The following is a 24707-nucleotide window of genomic DNA, read 5'->3' on the forward strand; positions in this document are numbered from 1 at the left end:
TCCTGAGCATTCCCGACCGTCTAGTGTCGCGCCCCAGCCCACGTCCGATGCGTCCGAGAAGAGAACGTGGTTGGGAGTCTGAACAGCCAGGGGAACACCCTCTCTAGGTCGATATTGTCCTTCCACCAAGTCAGACAAGACCTTATCTTTTTGGAAACCGGGATCGAGACCGCTTCTAGCGTCTTGTCCTTTTTCCAGTGAAAAGCTAGATGGTATTGAAGAGGACGGAGGTGTAGTCTTCCTAGTGACACAAATTGTTCCACGGATGACAGCGTCCCTACCAGACTCATCCACAGCCTGACTGAGCAGCGTTCCTTCTTCAGCATCTTCTGGATGGATAGCAGGGCTTGATCTATTCTGGGGGCTGATCGTCTTGTTGTTCAGCAACGTCCTCATCAGAGGGTTCCTCATCCGAAAACTGATGAGGAAACGGCAACGGAGTGGGCAACGTCTGGCTCGCTGAGTCCGGTCGCACTGGTGCATGCGTGACGGAGCCGGACGCAACATCATGGAACTGCTGCACAGTCTGTGAACTGTCAACAACCATGGGTGCGCGAGGAAGCACAGCGTCAACCCGAGACTGTCTAGACCGTCTGGGTTGTGCAGTCAACACCCTACCGGGTTGCTGAGGTTGACGCACTGCGTCAAAACAAGTCACCTCTGCTGGTTGTTGAACGTCCTGAACGTCAACAACCACCTCCGAGCGTCGCTTAACGTCAACGTGCGGCTGGCAACCCACACTGGGTCGCATCGGTGGAGGAACCACCTCAACTGGCAGACGCGAGTAGGTTACCTCAGCGTCAACAGGGCGCACAACCGACCGGTTGGAAGGTTGTTGGCCAGAAGGTTCGGTAGCAACCTTCTCCGCATTAAAGTCCTCTATCAAGGACGCAAGCTTGGACTGCATGTCTTGCAGCAAAGCCCATTTAGGGTCTACGGGAGCAGGTGCGGCAACAGACGGGGTTAGCGACTGAGGAGGTACCGCTTACCATCCCTGAAAGCCTAGTTATGCATGACATAATTGTACAGCAAAACTTCAAAGGCTCGCTGTGAAGTTGACCTGTAGAAACTTGGAGCGTCTCCTGGCCAGGCGCCAGGGAGAGTCTACGAGAATTGAGAAGTCTATCTGGGCAAAGGCATGAACTCCCAAGTCGAGAATTTCTCTCGTGTCATATCAGACTCTCGCTCTATAAACCAGTTTAAAAGAAGGGAAAGCAAAGGCTGTATCCCCCAAACTCCTCCTGGTGAAAAACCAGTCGCCTAGCCAACGTAAAGCTCTCTAGGAGAGCGAGAGAGCACTAGCTTAAAAACAACGGCTTCGAAGTAGCTAGGCCTAGTGTAAGCTCTGACGTTTAGGCGAACGAGGAGCAGCAGTTACAAAAAGATCCGGACAAAGATCCTTAAAAAAAAATCATCATGATTTAATTAAAGTCCATAGGGGGCTAAGCAGCTTAGGCTCCTCTCCATCTGACAGAGTCCTCAAGGGAATATCAGTAGGAGGGGGAACAGCAACTTCCTCATCTACAGAAACCTTGTCTGATAAAAGCTGAGTCTCAAGCAAGGGAGAGACCTACCGTGGTGGCAATGCTTTACAAGCAGAGTCCACACTCACTGGTGCATTAGTAGCGGACCAGAACGCAACGTCATGTAACTGCTTGACAGTCTGTGAACTGTCAACAACTGAACTGTCAACCACAACAGGTGTGTGAGGACGCACAGCGTCCACTCGAGACTGCTTTGACTGCCTAGACTGAGCAGTCAAAACAACTCTAGAATGCGGAGGTTGACGCACAGCGTCAAAACAAGTCAACTCCGATTGTTAGTGAACGTCTTGAACGTCAACAGGAGCATCAGCAAGTGGCCTAACGTCCAAATGCGGCTGAAAAACCACACGAGACCGCATCGAGTGTGGTTCTAAACAACCTGACTGACGTGACTAAGCTACGCCAACGTCAACAGTAAGCACAAAGGAACGTTAGGTTGGCTGAAAGCCAGGATATCGATGAGATAAACGGCTAGACTCAACGGACTAATCGGCAGAATAGTCATCCATAAGGGAGGCAAGCATATACTGCATGTCTTGCCATACAACCCATTAAGGATCAACGGAAATGGTTGTGGTAAGAGACGAGGGTAACGTCTGTGACCGCAACACTTTGCCAACAAAAAAAGACTCTCGGAGTCTGTGTTACGCTTTTGTTAGGCGGCGAGCAGTTATCCGATGACTGCATAGGGTCAGAGCTGTCCTAATGGTTGTAACTAGGATGCTGGACCTGTCCTGAAAGGACTGACTTTCGCTTAAGGGCTTCGAAACCTTGTGACAGGTTTCTTATGCGAAAAGCCTTCGGATGACGAGGAGAAACAACGTCTCTCTCGTCTTATGGTAGGGGAGATCTTGGTAAGATACACCCGATACCATAGAGGGAAAACGTCTGTTCGTTGATCAAGGCCTCTCGAACCCATAAGTCGTTTGACATTACTTCTCCCCTGGGCTTGGGAGCATGCAAGAGGTCCCGGACTAGGTGAACGACAGGCACGAACAGACGAACCCTCGGACGCAACACTGTAACACTTTGCGCATATCACTTTATCACTTCGATTTTCTGTTTTGCACTTATTTCACTGAAATCGAAACTTTTACTGATTTCTACCTGAAACACGCAATTCTACCCTTCCTTAAAAGGTAGTAATTGCGAAATCAGTCGTATAATGCAAGCTCATTAATACCAGCAAAAAACAGAAAACATTTTAAGATAAAATAATCAGTGGCTGGGGAAGAGACTAAACACTAGTTCATATAAACTACGTTTTCAATCTCTCACCGCACATAGCCTGGGGACGAGAATAAAAAACTAAAAACGTTTTATCCTTCCTCCCCATACAGAGACTAGGGACGAGAGTAACTCGAGAACAACGTTACCCGCTTGAACGGAACGTTTTCTCTCCTCTCTCTCCCTCCGTCTTTATCTCTCTCTCTCTTTCTCTCTTGATTTCGCACCTAAGAGAAGAGCCCAATTATATTTCGTCAAAAAAACATGTTATTTGACTAAAGGAAAAAACTGAAAGGTTTTACAAATAAAAAGTTCCTTTAAAATAGAATTTAAAACATTTAAGCTAAGAAAGAATGAACAAAACGTCAGAATCGATTTACTCTTACTGCAAAGTGAAACCGTGATACACTCTCTCTCTATCGTAACGATAGAGCGCATGTTGAACGTCCTGAACGTCAACAACTGCGTAGCATAAATAAACTAAACGTTAGTCCATCTTTGAAAACAGTACGAAGACTATCAAAGAAATTCTTTCATAAAATATTACATTTAAAAAGTTTTAAATCCTTAGCTCTTTAAAAGCTAATTACGATATAAAGGGCTCAACGTTGATTAACTTCGGTTTCCAAGTTAGGACCGCCTACTCCCAGGAAAGGTCGCATATAAACAAAACATTAAAATTTATTTTTATATGTTTATAATAAATGGAAAGATAATCGAAGAGGCCTAATAAAGGCTGAGAGATATAAAATATATAGAGGAAAATCTATAAATAATTTCTAACGTGATAAGATAATTACTAAAAGCCTAAACACACTTCCGTCTAAGGGAAGGGTCGGCCATTTAAAAGTGAAAGAAAGTCCATACTCTCTTTGTCACCATAATTAAATCTATCCAAAACAAGTTCAAGATTTAAGATGAAGATAAAACACCTGCATAGCGAAAGCTCAAAACTAGAATATAGTACTTCACCAAATAGATGTGAAAAACTCCAGTTTAGCAACAGCGAGTAAGTACGTCTTGTCGATAGCTCGACAGAGAGAAAATTGAGTCTTTGTTTACATTGAGTACTGGGTATCTGGACGACAGATGGCGCTGTTGGGCACACCCGCAACCTGTGTAGCGATCGCTGGCGAGTTTTTACCGTAGAGTTGTCTGTCGGGCAACAGAGCTGCAGCTATATAATCACCGGCTAAGTTAAATATTGAAAAAACACAGATTGTTATATACCATAAGTGTAAATGTTACAATGGAAAAACTATCTATAGATAATTTAGTTTTTTCAAAGTACATTGCAAGGTATACATTTCGATAACCCCATTCCATTGAACACCAGCTCCACTACCATATGTCCTGTACTTTAATCATCAGGGAGTACTGAATGGTAATCAAATATAACCTGCACCAAACCTTGAGGGCATACAAAAAGTAAAGCTGGATGTTTCACAAATGGCTTTTTACAAAAAAACTTTATTTTGGGAGCCATATGAAGAGACCAAGCTCTGAAATCTCAAAATAGGAATTAATGATAATAGGAATGTATATCTGTAAAAGAGCATGCAACCTCTCTCACTTGATTAGTTTGTTAGTTTTATATTACAGCTTTACAGGTACACAGTTTGTAACCAATCTGTTCATCATAAAGGAGAGTACTGTAGTTTATAAAGCAACAGGTCACATTGACCCTGTTTGGGCTCTCCCAAAAGATTTGTTTTTAAAATAAACTGAAAATTAAGAATATAAAATAGTTCAAGAAACTGGAGAACTGGGTGGAAAAACAAAACATAGATAAAAAGTAATAGCAAGAAAGAAATACAGTTGATAGGCTGAAGGGTCTTTCTATGAGCCTTGAATGGCCCTAAAAAGGGAAAGGTTTGCAATCAACTGACAGGTACTTCTAGATAAATATAGTTTTTCCTGTAAATAGAACAGTACCGTAATACTATTTTATTTCAAACAAAACAGATATTTTGGAGAGAAAAAAATTATTGGCAAGTATTTTAGGCAATGTTTCGGCAAATTTTCATTACCCTTATTTCTGATATATCATTAATTTAAGCAGACTATGAAGTGAAAATTTTAATCTCGTAGTGCTGGCACTAAATAAATTCGTTAAAAGGGAGAAAGGAAAACTTGAATCAAATTTAAGGAAGTTAGAAAGACAGTATGAAGAAACAAAAGTGAAAGGTTGTAAAATATAGATTACATTAAGGCTGATTGCATAATGATGCTACTGAGAACCTTTGATTATTTCCATGTATCATTCCTGAGGTTTATACAACTCCTCACTTGAAGCTAGCAAATTGTTGATGTTTATCCTAAATATTTTAAATTTCCCATTTTCTTCTAAATTCATAGAATTGTATTGTCTTTATATAAGTGTATGACAATGAGTACTGCTTGGAGAACCTATTTCAGTTTACACATTGCTAGTGACCATATCAGATGTATGCTTTTTGCTAAAAAAAAAAAAAACACAGAGTTTTCATTTCAAATGCTATTCAACTATATCAAAATTGGAGATTTCTTTTTGTAGCTTTGATATGTATTTTTTAAGTATAGTTCAAGTACTATGGCTTACAATGCACAGTGCAAAGAACACAAGAAGAAGTTCCCTAAAAGTTTAAGAACCCCTAATGTCCTCTGATTTAGTAATTTGGAACAGTACTAAAGATAAGTTCTACTGACAAGGGCACCAAGGACAGTCAAATATATACTTTTCTACACAATCTTAGGCTAAACTTTGCTGAAACTTCAGAGGTTTCTTCCAATAAGCTCATACCAAGACACCTGGGGTTGAACCTATCATCAAAATGTTACAATAGAAGTGCCTTCTTATAAAAACTAAGACTGAATAATGATAAAGTCATTACCACTGCACATTCATAATTGCCATCTCTTGATGCATGTGTACCGACGTAAATTTATTAGACCCCAAAACAGAGGCCGAGAAATAACAGGGAGCCAAAGCAACCAGTTATTTAAGTTTTATTAATTGTGGAACTTTAGGGTGCAATATTGGATCTGAGCAAGGAATCATAAGAACAGATGAATCTACAGCTAGAGATATCACGTCATCCTTGACAAAGATTGAATTTTCCTTTCTTCTTTCAGAAAGTGAAAGTGTTCAAATCCATCAAACTAACCAACGGGTCAGAGATCACATTCGTAACACATATTCCCCCCCATGAGAAAAGAACATAAGACTTTAATATGACAAAGAGAGAAACTAAAACTGCAGAATAACAGCATTGCACCGAAAAATATTAATCCAATATCCAGTGAGATCTGTTCATCATGTCAAGGGGTTTGTAACACTTTTGTAATAGTTAGAATATAGGAATAACAGAAACATAACAGAGATCTTGCAAAGAACTGCAACACCTTTGTTAGAAGCCGCGGATATATACAGCACAATAAACAGAAAATGAAACACAAAAACTCTAATACACTATTGTAACAATTAATCGGGTATTATTAAAAACGAAAAGCAATTGATAACAGCTGACTGATCTACAGTACTCAAAAATATTGGTTGTAAAGATACATTACACCATAAATATACGGACACAGTACCATACATAGGATGACAAACTCACCCCCCAATAAAACACGAACAGAAAAAATTTGGCAACATTAGTTCCGAGAAATACATTGCCAAAACAGATACTAGTTGGTAGTAGATCTGCATCGATATATCTGCCTAAATTATCAGTAAAATATAGATACTGTAGGTTTTGGTGAGTGAGAGAGGGAACATTGCCAAGTTAAGGGATGCCTCAACTAACTACTAAGCTATTTTTGCCTGCAAGATCAACAGAACAAAGCTTAGTTTAAGTACAGTAATAGTTTGTAGTTTTGTTAGAATCCATATTTTCTAACACTTATCCTTAAAAAATACGGGAGAATTAAAACTACACAACGGACTCGCTTAGCTTAGCACATAGATCTCACAGAACCCAACAATTCTTCACAGTTACTGAAAATGACAATTAGCATCTTCAGAGCTAAACCCTGCATTCCCATTTGATTAATGAATGTTATAAGCTGATTTACGACCAGAAATGTCAGTTGAGCTGCAAAAAAAAACAACTAAAGAACTAATGTACAAAAAATCAAAACATGCATATCAAATGCTTTACTCTTCATTGCTAAAAAGCCACACAGGTTATATACAGTTCAATGTGCATCCTGTGTTGGTGCACATTTGTCAAAGTAGAATAAAATCTTTTCACTCACCACCTTGTCAACTTCAGATGTCATATTCACCAGTTCTTCTAGTCTGTCAATGGCTTGCTGTTGTGCCGAAGGCTCCTGAGATGTTATCAATACAATTGAACAACAAATGACAATTCAGTTTCTCAAAAATATGACCTAATGTAATAAAGTATGGTAATAAAGACTTGAGTCTAATAAAGAAGATATTCATGCAGAAATAAAAGAGTTTAGGAGACACTTACAGATTTCTCAGCATCTACTTTATTATTAACAAGATCTTCTAGACGTTCACGGAGTGGTTGTGTAGTAGATTCCTGGTTACCACCGCACATCTGGGTAAGCATGAGAAATCTTCGATGGTTTGCAACTAACTGACTAAAACGGTCACTAATGGCAGATGTCAGGGCTTGAACATGACCCATACGATTCTGCAATTTTGTAAGTTCCTGGATCATCACTTCTCTAGAAATGGGAAGAAAAAAACATTTTAGATCTTAGAAATGAAAGTATGGTAACATATAACAAATACATGCCCAAAATTTATCTATATTTATTACAAATATAAAAAGTTTTAAAAGCAACTTGTATTTTTCCTAGTTATAAAAAACCAAGTTCTTTACAATAAGGAGAGTCTTCAGCAAAAATTGGAATGGCCATTGAATTCGTTAACAACAGGTGGTGCAGGTGGGAAAGTAGCAGCACCCACCCTTCAGTCTGACACTTCCCTTCAAGCCTTCCGTGCATACACCTCAGGCTCAGTCCCAAGAGTGTGTGTTTTTCAGGCTTTGGTGGAGTGTGGAGCTCTCCTAGTGATCGCAACAGAGCCCGTACAAAGAGTACTCAACATCTCAAGCTCTTTAGCACTAAGGTACTGAAGAATAGTCTTTTTCTGGCTTCATGACATGATCCGTACAGCATATGCCTTTACTGATGAGAGGGTTAAGGTACCAACTCTGACTAAAGCGCATGAAGTCAGGGGGATAGGTCTTGCCTCAGTCTTCAAGAGGAATCTTGCTCCCAGATAGGTGTTGAAGGGATGAGTTTGGAAATGTCAAACAACCTTCACAGCCTATTGCTTGAGGGAGTAAAACCAAAAGTCCAACTTGATTTGATTGGGGAAACCTAAGCATCCCTCCTCTTCAAAACCCAGTTACCCCAATGGTTCTCCAACCAGTGTGACACGGTCACTTCCTTTCCACCAAAAGAGCAAGATTCCTGTACCTCTCCAAAGATTCATGGCCAATAAACCTGTCGTCCGTGAGACCACTGGTCAAGCCATGAGACAGCTTAGAAGGTGGCAATGGCAGAAAACTGCGGGGAAATAAAGGATGTGTGCACACTGATGAGTCAACCTGAGGAGGTGATGACACTTCTGGCACATAGACCTTCACTGCCTTAAGAGAGTGAAGGGTAGGATCTTGTTTGACTGAGTAGAAGCTTGAGTGTTCTCAGATCCACAAATGATTATCAACCTCATCAAGGGGGTAAACTAGCAAGATCCAATCTTGGCAGCTCCAAAGAAGGCCTTGACCTTTGAGGCGCACCGAAGTACTGATCAAAGACCGAGATCCTACCTAAAGGTTGTGCCAAGGTTGCCTCAATAAATTTATTGCACTCACAAATAAGGGCAAGAAAGTCCACAAAGTAACACTATTCAAATGTGCTCAAGACAAGAGAAAACAGAATTCACTTTCCATTTATCTCCAAAAAGAGAATATCTAATGAAAAATTACTAATGATGATGATAAACTTGACAGACTAAGGTGGACTGACTCCTCTCCAGAAATGAATTGCAATACTCTGAGATGAGCATCAGTAACTACTTTCAAATTAATTTACATAAATTCATGATTTAAGATCCTTCCTTTACTAAAATATTCTTTGTTTACATCCAGCCATTTCAAGACCTAATTCTTAAGGTATGGAACTGTCCTCGACATATCCCCTAATATGCCAACTGGCCTTTTAAGTTGTCCTTGAAGAGTTTTCAATTAGTACAGTATGTACCTTTAGTATGTACATAAGATGATCTATGAGTTTGTTCTGACCTTTTAAATAAGGACTAAGTTTACTTGTAAAAATTATGACTTTGTCAATATAAATTTCCTCCCTCAAACATTGCTCAAAATCAAAAGAAATATCTGATGATATATAACTTTATAAATTTGAAAAACTAGATTTTTTTAAAAATTATACAAGTCTAGGTACCGTGTATGTGGATTTTCATTAAATTTGGCTGAACTTACCTACCAAGCATCAAAGATAACAGTTGAGGGGGTTTGGGTAAAAAATCTGTGTTAAATACCGTAAGTAATAAATACCCCAATTTGAAATGATTTTGACATCTATAATTATTGTCACCTTAAAAAATGTGATTCACCTATTTATAATGTTTAAATATTAAAGATAAAACTAACTCTGCTGATGAAGAATATCCCAATTAATTCAGCGAGAACCAAACATATAAACAAAATACTTACATAAACATAAGCACGCTATATTCTGTCAAATGAACACATTTTGAGAAATAATCTATCTTGCGCTTGATTGCATGACCAGCTGAGCACATGGACTTTCCAACGGCAGCATCATGTTCTACACTCACCAAAGCTGGGAAACTACCAAATTTTGCAGCTGCAACAGAAGAAAACACAAAATTACATGATTCTTCATTTCATCAACTATGAATGATTAGCTTGCAAAATACAGCTTCTTGTTGACAGAAAACACTATAGCGGTACTAACTAATAATTCATATAATGAGATTCACACAGATTTACTGATCACTAATTATTAGGCACATATAATAAAGAGCCAACTTTAATATATTTGGACTACCATTTTGAAGAGTTAATATAAAATTAAACGGCATTCTAAAACCCTTAGAACTGGAAACAAGAAAGACTAGAATATTATGTTCTTATAAGTTTCCTTGTTATCTTTGTTACAAAATTTATGCTTCTACCTTAAGAGTTATAAATTTAATACAATAAGTTATTGTATTTGTACTGTAAATGGTACTACCTGGTGTTTCCGGGAGGGTGAGACTTATGTCATCATCTTGTTTAGAAAACAGAGCTAAAGGTGTTCGTGGAGTGGTAGATGGATATGAAGATGCCGGCTGTTCCGAGTCTACTAAATCATACAAGTGCTTATTATCAAAGAGAATTAGTTGATTGGTAGGATTCATATCAGTTTGTTCACAAATTAAGTACTGTAGTTCCTCATATCTGGAAAGAAAGAAAATTGCCAAAATGGAAATTATTTCAAAACGAATCTATGTAGAAAACTACAAAAAGAATAAAATTGAAAAAAAAAAAAGAGCTTAAAATACATCCTAATTCCCATCAGCATAACAATAATATTTCTTTGCATTATTATTCAAATATGCATTAAGCAATGAAATGATCTTACTGCATAAATATACACTTGAAAGTAAAGTTCTACAACTGATTAATTCCTAATCCCCATAGGATCAGTTCACAGGGCCCAAGAATTTGCTTAGAAACTTTATAGCCTCGTACAACCTAGTCCTCCAACTATCTGGGATGCTGCTCGGTAAAACTTATTTTGTTACCGATGCATTCCAAAACACAGTTAACTGATTTAAATGTCATTAATTTAATTCAAACAATTTTATCCCTTACACTCCTCCTTGGATGTTATAACTTTAGAATTTACATCGAAGCTTACAATTTAAAATCCATTATAAAATTTTAAATAGTATATCTAATATCTTTCATTGAGTAATTTAAGAGGGGGCTGTAGCATTGCCTGACTCACAGGGCCCATCTGAAAGCTTTGTTCTTAAATGAAAACTGAAAATTGAAACTGGGTAGGGTTGAAGAAGTTGGACAGTAAAATGGGAAAAAACGAAAAGGATAGAAATGCAGCAAGCAGCAAAAATACTGTTGACAAGTGTGCTAGACAAGGAACATAGCAAGCAGTATCTTTCTGAATGCCTTTAGGGTTTAAAATGACCTAGAAACAATGATATCCAAAAATAAAAATATGTATACAATGCAGTATATAATAATGGCTCTAGATCTTTAATGGTATCGCCTCCTTTAAAACAGGAGGGCCAAGGCACCAGCTACATGTTAAGATACTACTGCTAGACATTTATTGTGTCCTTTCTCTGGTTACTGCTAATTTTTTCCTTGTCTACACATAAATCGAAGTCTAACCTATGGCTTCGCCAACTTTTGTGTTAAGAGAACTCTTCCTCTTCTTATGGAGAGAGTTCTATTTATCCATCTCAGACGTCAAGGCATACAAGTCAGCATTTGCCAGAGTCTTAACGACAAGGGTTTATACACTGGCAGTGGCAGGGACCTTAAAGACCTAATGACACAGTTCGGTTAAACCTGTCCAGATACCAATATGACACTCTTTGTTTGGAACATATCCTTGACCTTAACAATCTGATAGTATTCTTGCTGGCCTTGGCCTCCCCAAAGATGATAAGGAAGCTTTTCGTTCACTCATTGATCGCCGGGCCTATCTTTTCCTTAAATCTTTCTGTCTGTGGCTAAGCCCTTAATGTCTAATTCCTTGAACATCACAACTCCTCCCTTTATCCTGGCCTTACTAGCAGCAGATAGGGGAACTCATTACTTCGTTCTAACAAGGACTTACGTGAGTAATTACAAATGACTAACGGCTACAGATATCCAATCTCTAAAAGCAATACTGTATATCCTTTTGACTCAGGGAAGTAATTGTCAATGCCTACTCACATTTGTCCAGGTAAGACCTAATCTAGCTAAAGATTATAAGATATTGAGTCTGTGCGAATTCCATTTCAGTGGCACTCATCCATAAAAGAAACTTTCCAGCTATTCTCATAGCAGGGATATGGGGGGAACAATAAACCTTTGCTCCATCGGACCAGTGGTTGCTGTGAATAAAGTTGTGTGACTGAGAGGGATACACGAATATACATCATCATCATTATCTCCTACACCTACTGACGCAAAGGGCTTCGGTTAGCTTTCGCCAGTCATCTCTATCATGAGCTTTTAATCAAATACTTCTCCATTCATCATCTACTTCATGCTTCATTGTCCTCAGCCATGTAGGCCTGGGTCTTCCAACTCTTCTAGTACCATGTGGAGCCCAGATGAACGCTTGGTGAACTAATCTCTCTTGGGGAGTGCGAAGTACTATAACTCTCCTTCCCATTAATCTATTTTTTCTAACTATAGCACCTACAAAAATTTAAGGTAACATGACTTGTATATACTGTAATTTTCAAGAATGGCAAAAGTTTAAATTTCTAAAATAAAATAGTAAAGTAAATAAATTAACAAATAAAGATACTGTACATACCTGTGTGAGGGATCCATATATACTGTAAGTGGCTGAACTCTGTTCACATAGAAAACATGTGCTATTTTCCTACTGAGAATCATAGTGACTTCTTGGAAAAATCTCTCAAAGTTCCACATCCTTTGGGGATCTACTTCCAAAAGACCAGCTAACAAAGGAGTCACCAATTTCCTCAATCCCCTGAAATATTTAACAAAGATATAAAAAAAAATTTCACATTAAAGCAATATAAATGTAAGTACAATGTAAACAATTACAAATACCATATTACAGTATTATAACCAAAGTCAATGCTAAAATATTTCTTCATTTTATGAAATGAAAAATATACTTACAAACTAACTTGACATGTTTCAGGAAGCTCTGTACACCATTCTATTGGTCCGTTCTCTGTTGTCTGTACACCAGATATAACACCAGGCTCCTTTTCTGTTGTGATGTGGTACATAGTTTCTTTGTTACGGCGGCCTCCATACGGTCGAAAGGGAAGCTGACCGGTAGCTACGTGGTACAGCGTTACACCTGGTAGATGGTGGTACAAGTAGCAATACATATTAGTGAACTGCAAGTCATTTTTATTTCAGCGGTGAGATTTCCACTTACCATTCTGTCATTTAAAAGACATATCCTACATTCACTTATACCTTACATTCAATGAGCCAACCAGCATAACAGTCATACTGATCATAAAATGAAAGCAAAGGATTATAATATTCAAAGAACCTAAATATTAATCTTTGAATCCCTTAAGAAGTATTGTACATCTGAGTATTTTTAATTAATTTAACTCCTAATACCATGATCTATATCCAGTAATCTTCACTTTCTTTTATCATTTATGCAAATAAATTTTAAAAATATATAAAGCTATACAGTATATCGATGGAAAGGAATATATTCACCTATGTGACAATATTTTCAAATTAAATTCTTAGCGCTAATAGCTTTTTGTGTGAAGAGAGTTAAGTAAGACGTCCCCAAAAAGGGCCAGGGACTTTAGAGAAAATTTATTAGTGTTGGTTAAGAAAACGATGAAGGATATTTTTTTCTAAACTATCTACAAAAAAATTGTGATGAACATTTTGTTGGTTTTGAGATCAGTAGTCAATGCATGTGTGACAATAATAACTGTGACTGATATGGATATAAATCTACTCCTGGCTCATAGATTGCACAAAATTTAATTTCAAGATCTCAAAACATACCTAATTTGCAACACAAAACCTTGCAATTCCCCCCCCCAAAAAAAAAGAAAAAAAAAAAAAAAAAAAAATATATATATATATATATATATATATATATATATATATATATATATATATTATATGTAATAGAGAACAAACCTTTTTATGACAAAGTACAGCATAAATATATTCTTGATTGATTAAAAGGTTTTCAGCAAAAAAAAAAAAAACACTTTAAAATGTCTCTGCAGCACCCCCTTGGCTCCCACCGCACTTGGGCACTTACTTTTTGCATGTTCCCTTTGTTTTCTTCCTATCAAGCTGTCTAGCTTTTCTAACTTCACACTTGTTAAATTTTCACCTATCACTAAAGAGTAAATATGGACTTGCCAGTTTCATTAAATTAATTAATTGCAATAATTCACAAGTAAGATTAAACTTACCTATTGACCATAAATCTACCCGCGCACCAAAAGTCTTTCCCACTGGTTTCCTTAGAACTGCCCTTTCATACATATCAGGATGCTATGAAAGAGAAAAAATAACGTTGAAAAACATGCTTTTAAAAATTTTCATTATTTACAAAATACACACAAGCTTCCTAATCTATAAAGAAATCCTGTTCTGTATAGGAGTCCATTATTCAAATTTGCATAAAAAAAAATTCTAAAAAGTAAATGTCCATTAATTAACATAATTCAGAATTAGCTACCATATTTATCCTCTGCTGTTATTTGGTAAGTGATGCACATATCTCTTACAACCACAGCATAAGCTACTTGGCAATAACAACTCTTTTATGTAAAAAAAAATAACTTTGTTTTTCTGTTTTTTCTTGATATTTTACTAGCCATGAAGTACTGACGTTAGTCTTGTAAAATAGAAATAATATCGATAATAAAAAAAACATTATCAATGAAAATCATATATAATAATAATAATAACAATAATAATAATAATAACAGAAATAACAGGAGTAATACTATAGTAGTAATGAGGAGAAACCCAAAGGAAGATGAAAAGGTGAGAACAACCACCTTCACGAGGTCCCTAAATTATATGAACAAATTAATTTTCCTAATATATTTAGAATGAAAAAAAGTCCTTTCAAAATATATCTTTCTGGTTAATATCGTTAAGTACAATTAAAACAATAGTAAGTTTCCCAAACTCTTACCAAGTATTCTTCAGTTCCATATAAAGACATGAATTGTTGATCATCCTGAAGTTCTCGAGCCGCTCCAAAATCCGTTAATTTATAAATTGTCGAACCATCAACATCAGCAAATTTCATGATGTTACCGGGCTTCAAATCTCTGTGTACCAGATTATTATCACGTAGATGTTTCATTCCGGCAGCTGAAACAAAAATAATAAATTCTTCAAAACTTAACTAATAACAACTTTTAGAAATGTGAATTATTCTCTCGATCAATATTTCTTTTTTACAGCAGTGGTACTTGACCAAAATGTTTGAAACGGTTACACAGGTCCAGCAATAAAAGTTTGAGAAAACAGGAAAAAAGTAATTACTATCCAATTCAATTTTGTTTTGCTGTAGGTCTCAATTTTTATTTCAATTTGCACTTTTCTTAGATCTACATTTCACACTAAACATGAAATTAAGGTTATAGTGATCAATTTTTCCTATTACATCATGCAATAAATGAACCTATTATAGTGCACTGTACCTAAATGTGAAAGGACTAGAATGAACTCTCCTTCTTCAAGGCCATGACTGTTTTCAGGGTCATCTAAAATGTTGAAGAGCGATCCTCCTGTACATAATTCCATCACGATCACCTTCCCCCGACCTTCTTGCTGTTTGTCCAGAAAAAGAAAAAAATTAAAAAAGACATACAATTATCATGTTTCATAAATAAAAAAGACTTACTCTTCTTATACATCATAGCTCACAGTCCGACAAGCTGTTAATGAATAGTGTCACTTATAGTATGAAACTTTTTGTCCATTTTCCAAGTGCCTACCCAAACTGTCTATACACATACACAATATAATCAGTAAGATGGAATTACATAACTATTTTTCAACTTATTTTCCTTCTTGGAAGAATTGTCATAATCATAATCAGAAGGGGAAGACGAGAGAGAGAGACAGAACTCACTTCTACCTCTTACCAAATTTCTTCCCATATTCCACAACCAAAAAAATTGACAGAACAAACACAACCATCGATGACAAAGCTCCTTCAAGCAGGAAAACCACAGTGGTTGCATTTACAGGAACCACAATATTGAAAATCACTTTCTTGGTACAGGGAGTGTGGGAGCCACAGGCTCAGAGTGACAGGCACCAATGCAGGGGGATAGGAAAAGGGGTGACACAGATTTACCGAACCCAGAAACCTATTATGCCCTTCTGGCTTCAGCGCTTTACCAGGAGGGAAGCTGTCTTAGTTACTTTCTTGACTTACAAGGCACTTCAGGGATCACCGCTGAGGTTAATGGTACTTTGGTCATAGACATTGTTGGTACTGATCTTTGCCGATATCACTGGTGTTGCTGCGAGGGTCAATAGCACTGGGGGATAGGTGAAGTAGCCTTGGCTACCAGCTCCCTCCATATGACATTGAGAACCTACTTGCAAGACCTAAGTAAGGGCAACAACAACCTCACACTCTGCCAACCTTGAAAAAACTCCCCAATGTCAATTAGAGTTCTCCCTGCTCCTGAAGTATATTCCCTGGAACTAAACCATGGGCATATCCCAGATGCTTCAGCAATTGGCAAACTCAAAGAGAAGCATAAAGACCTTGACAGTCTCTCTAACAGAGTCATGGGAATTGCCAAAAAATGACACCTAATAAGGCTTAACCCTCCCTTTCCTCGAACAATAAACCCACCTTTAACAGAGGCACTGACCTACGATCAGCATTAGGGAATACTGTAATAGCAAAATCATGCCCCTAAGGTGCAGAACAAGATGATCTAGCGCCAAATTACCCATACAATGATGCAGTGTCCATCTTTCATTTGCAAATCTACTATGTTAATTCAATAACACATAAACAAAATCAACCATTCAAATTAAAAATATGAGACAAAGAGTAAACAGTCTTGGATAGGGCAAAGACTAAAGTGAAGTGTCTTTGACAGGAGAGTGAGCGGGGCTACTCTCACCATATGTCATTAACTATCTAGTTGACAATTTAAATGGCCATTTCAACTCAGCTGACGACATTTCCTATTCTAAAGGACAAAAGGTTTGTATACATGTAAGACCAAAAAGTCTTAGCCTTATGATCCTTAAAGAGGAGTCCTCCCAAAGCTCAAAATGTTGACTCTATATATTGCAATACTACATCCAAATTCCAATAAACTGACCTGACAACTGGAGATTCCTCTATAGTAAAAGAACAGAAAACACATCATCGAAAATACCTGAAGAGGGCAAATCCAACCAACGATGCTTGGATATAGTATAAAGCAGGAACCTACATAAAAACTCTTAATACCCAAATTGTAGAGTTTCTTCTTCTAAAACAGGTAATACTTAAACTTTACAATATTATCCAAACTTGTCCTAGTCACTGAACCATTCCCAGACCTACATCAATCAAAAGACACATACTACTGTTTCGAATACAAATTATTAATAGACTGCTTCTTGGAACCCTTTTTTCTCAAAAGAATATATTGGACAGTCTCCATATGGTTAAATGAACCACAAGGGGACTTAGGCAAAAGGCCTGCAAAACCAGTTGCCTGAGAAGATTAGGCCCACAAAAACACATAATTGGGCAATCCAACAACTGAGACCACATACCAGTAAACAAAAGTGAGCTACCATCATGATCCTTCTACATTATTCAAAGATACTCTGAACTTGTTTACCACCACCTGATTCAATGAAAACTTGGAATCCTATTGTAATAGTAAACAAAATTCCTGCAAGCCAAAATATCATGGTAGAAGCTATTAAATCTCTCATGAAAATGCAATAAAGGCTGAAGATGAACTGTTACAGCTACAGTTCCTGCTAGTCCAACTTTGTAGAGAGATTGGACTGCAACAAAGTAACACATGTTCATACATTATGCAGATTACTGGACTATTTATGCAGAAACCAGATTGTTGTAACAAAGGTAACTAAATTCTTTCACGATGAAAAGTTGCATATTTGACACCTCAGAGAGAGTAAACTGAGAAATACATGAACCACAGATACAATTCATCAATTTGTAACCTATCCACTTATCTAGTGCCACATTAGGTAGATGAAATACTTAGCTGTAAACCAAACATAAAATAGAAACTAGCTGGTTGTCCTACTTTGCACTAAAAACTGTGACTATAAGTTCTTCTAAATCATGAGGCTAAAGATCATAGTTTGCAAAGAAATTGTTGAGGGGGCCTTGATATTCTTTTGTTAGGGGCTTTAATATTCTTACATTTTTCCACAACATATGGTAGTAGTTATCCTTCACAGAAAGGACCTCCATTAATGACTTTCTCTGTGGGGCACAAATGTGCAAACCCTAAAAAGCTGTACTTTAGTAATTCTTGAAACTTAAGATTACCTGAGAGTTCCAAGCATTAATAAATTCTCCAAGTCATTACTGGTAGCTTGAATACAGTAAGTAACTAATACAGAAGTCACCTTTCTTGTAGATTTAGAAGACTGCTGTTCTTAATGAATATCTTATGATTTAAATTAATACAAGTATGACTAAAAATGCAACTAAATTTTCAAGGACACATTTTCATAACTTCAAGGACATTATAAAATGCCCCAATCCAACATATGACCTCTGACAGTCAAAATGAAGAAATAGAACTTAATGGAGAACTAAAGAACATATCTTTTTGAAATAAAACACAAACATAAAAAGAAAATGGAAAGTGTCGAGGATCATCTAAATTTGGGCGGTTACTATATCATAAAATTTTTAAGCACCTATTGCATTACAGTGCTCAGTTTGTTTATCTTGACCAGAAAATTGTGATCGAGTAAGATTAAAAAGTAAGAATTTGTAATTTGAAAGAAGAAACCACTATATACTTCAAATATGGGGCTTTATAGATCTTTTTACAGATCTTAATAACCAAGATTACCAAACAATTAAACTTGTTAATAGGTATTTTCTTAATACTGTAAATTTAAATTATAAATGATTTTCTCCAAAGTTTTAAATTTTTTTTTAATGAAAGTTAATTCGCTATTTATTTCCTAGGAATTCTACAAGGGCTTTTTAATTTTTAGTATTGTAATTCATAAAGTAAAGGAACACTATAAGGTATAAATTCACAACTACCATTTGTGACCAGTATTATGGGGCCATTTAAATACAGTACACCCCTATAATATATACACCTGCAAAAACAGATACATTACACCCCTATAATAGATACACCTGCAAAAACAGATTCATTACACCCCTATAATATATACACCTGCAAAAACAGATTCATTACACCCCTATAATATATACACCTGCAAAAACAGTAAGCCATACCTACATCAGCATTTACCTGATCTCCATTAACTCTCTCCCTGCAAACACTAAAGGGTCCCACTAAGGGTTATCCAATAATTCTCAAAAAAAGAATGAAGAAATATAATGGAGAGCGATGCAGACAAAGAAATTTCCTGATACTAGAATCCAATTTGAGTTGCATTGCTTGAGAAAAGCATGTAACATGTTCAGCAATGCTAGCATGATTAGTATGTCCTTTCTTACTAGAGACTTTTAAGACTTGATAATCTCCTTTTTCTTTAGCGTAAACAGCGTTGTAACACACATACGTAATGCGCATGCATGAGGATACACAAAGTACATTTTACAATAACACTTACATCCCTATACATTTAAGTTAGTAAGTCAATAGGAGAAGAATGATTACAGACATCGGAAAATACATTAAACTAGCCTTATATATACTGTGATACATAAAAATACGTCATGCTATCCAAGGACCATGATTTGTTCAAATTAGCAATTTGTGAAAAAATAGTTCTCCATCAAAATTACACCACAAGTGCTCTCCATAAAACACAGCAAATGCAGATACAAATTGACAAAAGGATTTTAACAACAAGAGAGGAATTCATGTTAGACATCACCTGTGAGTCTGTTTCTCCAAATGTGAGCATTACCTATGGATATACAGTATAGCATTGTACTTGCATTCAGTGACCTTTTTACTTACGATGGAATCAATTTAGTCATAGTTTGTTTTTAATCTGAAAATACAGTACTGTATTAACCCTTTTACCCCCAAAGGACGTACTGGTACGTTTCACAAAACTCATCCCATTACCCCCATGGACGTACCGGTACGTCCTTGGAAAAAACTGCTGTTTACATTTTTTTTTGCATATTTTTGATGATTTTTTTTAGAAACTTTAGGCATTTTCCAAGAGAATGAGACCAATTTGACCTCTCTATGATGAAAATTAAGGCTGTTAGAGCAATTTAAAAAATATATACTGCAAAATGTGCTTGAAAAAAAATAACCCCTTGGGGGTTAAGGGTTGGAAAGTTCCAAATAGCCTGGGGGTAAAAGGGTTAATATTTTACATATTTTTCTATTAGAAGTTGCATAAATATATCACTGCATATGTCATCATCTCCGCCTACGCCTATTGACGCAAAGGGCCTCGACCGACCTACATACAGTAAATAGTTTTGAGAGAAAACTGTATATGTAGGTCAGATAATTCCTTTCTGCTCACAGACCAAATAACACACTAGGAGACACTTGTTTCTGTCAACTTTGTGTTTTATTTAATAAATAGAAATTTAAATATTCTTATTGGTAAATCAGACGTCCTGAAAAATTGATAACGGGATATTTTAATTTCTATTCATTCTATCTCACCATTAATTACTCTTGGAGTTTCTTCTTAGTAAGCAGCCCGGTCACACTTTCACAGGCAAGTTATTTTATATAAAAAAAGGAGGTAAATATGAAAAAAGATAAATACTGTAGGGAGTAAATAAGATAAAACAGCACCTTAGTTCAATATGCTGGAAGCATGCTGTATTCGAGAAAATAAATACAGTATACATCACTTGGGAGAAAATATTAAAAAAGTACCACAGCAGTTACTTTTCATGTTGTAATACTGCACAGTATACTTTAAACAAACTGAACATAAGATCTTTATCTCCAATATGATGCAGAAAGTTACATTCAGTCCTCTAAACATTGCAAAAAGCCTATGACCAACGTGAAAATAATGAAAAATTATTGATCCTTTACAAATACAAACAATTATTCAACTTACCTCCTCTTCAATAGCAAGGAGTTTAACAATGTTTTCATGATTCACTTTTTTAAGAACTTCAAATTCGCGCATCTGCACTTCATGCGGACGCATGTGCGACAACTGGTTGAAGGTCTTAACTGCAACTGGCTCACCGGTGTGCTGCGAAAAATAATGACAATGAAGCAAATCGAGAACCAGATAAAAATATATTAATTATTGTTCCTATTAAAATAACTTACAGTACAGTACATAACCCAGGGACAGGGACCATAAATTGTGTCCTATCATGAAAAATATTATTAATGTCCTTTAATGGTAGCAGATGTTTATTTTAATGTTATTTTTCTTAAAATATTTTATTTTTCCTTGTTTACTTTCCTCACAGGGCTATTTTCCATGTTGGAGCCCCTGGGATAATAGAATACTGCTTTTCCAACTAGGGTTGTAGTGTAGCAAGTAATAATAATAATAATAATAATAATAACAATAATAATAACAATAATAATAATAATAAGGAAGTTAACATTAAATGGAAAACTGTGCTTGATTAAAAAAAATCCAAATTTCTCATTGCCATAGTTGCATTTAACAAGACTCGGCTAAACACTTCAAATAATAGAATTAAAACATTAAAATATACTGTAATTGCCCTAATATGTATGTTCCTTTAAGGTATCTTCAGTAACAATAAAGTACCAGTACTGTACTGCGCTCTTAATAGTTGGGACAATAATCATATCTACATTTGAGGGCCCTGAAATTGTACCAACCCTTTTTTTTATTGAACAATATATTGAGAGTTTTACAATTTGTTTTTCCTGTTTAGCAACCATTTCTTGTAAGTGCACATTAATGCAGAACTAAATATAACCAATCAGTCTTGTGGTTAAGTTCTATATCATGACATAGTGATTTCACTACAGAATATTCAGTCGTTAGTATCTCAATGTATATATTTTCACCTTTATTTAAAACTGGCTAAAAAGCAACTAGAGTTATGTACTTCATTATATGGAACATTGAATTCTCATCCTGAATTATAACTAATACTTTCATTTGGTATGACATTTAATCCTTCACATGATGGCTTTTCCCAATCACTACACAAATTGTATTTGAAGCTTTCATTTTCTGGATCTCTTACAATACTCTCACAGTTCCGAGAGTGGTTTGATGTTAAAACCAAATGTTGGAGACAATCTAAATGATAATGCTACATTATCATAACATTAACCAAATAAATTCTTTTAAAGGTACTGTATTTGTATTTTTCAAAGCTATACAGACTTGAGCCCTTTAAAATACGTTGTCTTAATGTGAGCTGGAAAAAGGGTGGTTGAAGTGGGAAGTGTGAATTTACAGCACTCAGAACAAAGAACAAAGAAAAAAGAACTTATGTTCTAAGAGCCTTTCCTACCCACCAATAAGCTACTCTCCCTATTCTAAAAGACAAAAAGTTTTTATACATGTAGGAACAAACAGATCTAAAACGTTTTTGGAGAAAAATAAACTTCATATCTTACCCTGTTGACACCCTGGAACACTGCTCCAGTGGCACCTTTCCCCAGGACAGATGTCGTACACCATACATAGTTGGCAGATCCCCGAAGGAATGACATTCCTGTTACACTCACCTAAAACACAATGAGTTTTTAAAGGTAAAAGAAATACGACAATGATATTCAATGAAGACATCTTTGATGTCATAACCAATTGATCGTCAACTCTGGGAAGTTAACCTGTAAGATTCTAAACTAAGGGCATAGCTGTCATACAGTTTCTTTACTGTTCCCCAACACTGTTCATAGGGGAAGAATCTAGAAAATACACATGCAGTCAAATTAACCTTACAATGCATACCTGTCATACAGTACTACAATACTGAACTTTAAAGGATTCTACATTCCCTTGTGAAAGAAAAATCAGGAATATAAATATCTTAAGGTTACGCATCATATATGAAATAAAAAAATGCAGATCAAATTAAGCAATAGAGTAAGGGATACGCAACAGGAGTAAAAGCTTTGCAAGCTGGGCACTTTAGTGTTATTTAAAGCATTCACACTCAGGTATTCTGAGCAATGATAAGCATTTAAAGCTCACACTACAAGGAATTTACTAGGTTATAAATTACTCAGATTTAATCATATATCCAGATTGATTAACAAACTACTGTATTTGTTTGAAAGTCTTTACCGAAATCTTCCGTGGTTACGCAATAACCAAAGATTTTTCTGGATATGAATAATCTTGGAGCTAAATTTTTACTTATAAAAATAAAATCTATCATCTTTCATGAGTATATAAATTACCACCCATTGAAATACTACCGCTAGAGAGTTATGGGTCCTATGACTGGCCAGAGAGTACTACTGTACAGTACATTGGATTATTCTCTTTAGTTACAGTTCATTTTCCTTTTGCCTACACATACACATAATAGTCTGGCTTATTCTTTACATATTCTCCTCTGTCCTCATACACCTGACACCACTGAGATTACCAAACAATTCTTCTTCTCTCAAGGGGTTAACTACTGCACTGTAATCGTTCAGTGCCCCTTTCCTCTTGGTAAGGATAGAGGAGACTCTTTAGCTATGGTAAGCAATTCTTCTAGGAGAAGGACACTCCAAAATCAAACCATTGTTCTCTAGTCTTGGGTGGTGCCATAGCCTTTGTACCAAGGCCTTTCACTGTCTTGGGTTAGAGTTCTCTTGCTTGAGGGTACACTCGGGCACACTATTCTATCTTATTTCTCTTCCTCTTGTTTTGTTAAAGTTTTTATAGTTTATATGGAAATATTTATTCTAATGTAGTCACTGTTCTTAAAATATTTTATATTTCCTTGTTTCCTTTCCTCTCTGGGCTATTTTCCCTGTTGGAGCCCCTGGGCTTATAGGTTGTAGCCTAGCAAGTAATAATAATAATAATATAATGATACATAGTAAAGTATGTACTGTACCATATCCCAAAAAGTAAGCAAGCCTAAATTTGTTGAATGAATTAAATCTGAAGGGTCAGGAGGTGGGATTTTGTGTAAGATATGGATTTGTAAATAAACAGCTGAAACTACTGTATTAGTTTCCCTACATGTATTGATTAATACTACAGCAAGGGTAGTTTTCAATATCTTTCCACTGCTACCAAGAACCTCACAGAGATTAGTGATACAGTATCTACAAGTCACAAGAAAATTAGACATGCCAACTAGAAGGTTGGTAAGACAAACCTCTGGACTTCATGTGAGTGCAACTGAAAATTATACAGTACCTAACTTTATACAATACAAAAAAGATCCCAGTAGCTGGAACTTTTAAAAAGGAAAATATCCAGAACTCATATTTGCTTTGCTTTTACCAAGAAAACGCAAATGACCAGTACTACAGAAATAAATTCCTTGACTACACGAGGCCCATACAAACAGTCAATGTGTAAATAAAATGATGGTATAGTAACTTAAACACCAGGGTAGGGCAACACTGTAAGAAGAGATAATTAAAGATGACACGAGAACAAAAGATAGGTTGAAGGGAAAGTGGTGACCTCAAGTGTTCATGAGAACACTGGTAATCCAAAAAACAAGAAATATTAGCCATACATTTTATGCTGTTCTTATTACAATACTAACATATGAAAAACCCTATCATCTGATTCCAAACACATATAAATGCTCAAAATAATTACACTGATAACAAATTATAAACTTAACATGCACAGGAAATTACTAGAAAATTTACAAAACTCTTAAATCGGGCAAAGTCACCTTTCTTCAAAATAAGAAAAACCTTACTGCAGAGATCTAGAATCAAAACTGCTACCTACTTCCTCATGGTTTGGAAATCAAGAGTGTTCTCAAGTCCTCTAAACCTCAGCATTCAACCAGCATGCCCCCATATAGTTCCAGAAGCCAATTGTCCATAAGAAAATGTCCAAAATTCACCCATTACTAAGAGGCCATGTGTAACACAAG

At 36.2% G+C, this 24707-nt stretch overlaps 1 protein-coding gene across 6 annotated transcripts in view; it reads right to left on the reverse strand.

Moving 5' to 3' along the window:
• Window positions 1-24707, reverse strand: part of LOC137649953 (inhibitor of nuclear factor kappa-B kinase subunit epsilon-like) — a 127180-nt gene that overhangs the window by 35329 nt on the left and 67144 nt on the right. For 5 of the 6 annotated variants that reach the window (XM_068382924.1, XM_068382925.1, XM_068382923.1 and 2 more), the window contains 11 exons: window positions 22261-22371; window positions 20756-20896; window positions 15196-15325; window positions 14682-14863; window positions 13948-14029; window positions 12656-12842; window positions 12321-12500; window positions 10014-10219; window positions 9470-9623; window positions 7232-7451; window positions 7011-7085 (listed from right to left, as the gene is read on the reverse strand). In XM_068382924.1, the coding sequence (XP_068239025.1) occupies window positions 7011-7085; window positions 7232-7451; window positions 9470-9623; window positions 10014-10219; window positions 12321-12500; window positions 12656-12842; window positions 13948-14029; window positions 14682-14863; window positions 15196-15325; window positions 20756-20896; window positions 22261-22371 (1668 nt within the window). The remainder of the gene's footprint in view (window positions 1-7010; window positions 7086-7231; window positions 7452-9469; window positions 9624-10013; window positions 10220-12320; window positions 12501-12655; window positions 12843-13947; window positions 14030-14681; window positions 14864-15195; window positions 15326-20755; window positions 20897-22260; window positions 22372-24707) is intronic. The other variant, XM_068382928.1, reaches the window with a different exon arrangement.

This window comes from Palaemon carinicauda, chromosome 11 (genome assembly GCF_036898095.1).
Source record: "Palaemon carinicauda isolate YSFRI2023 chromosome 11, ASM3689809v2, whole genome shotgun sequence".
Taxonomy (NCBI): Eukaryota; Metazoa; Arthropoda; class Malacostraca; order Decapoda; family Palaemonidae; genus Palaemon; species Palaemon carinicauda.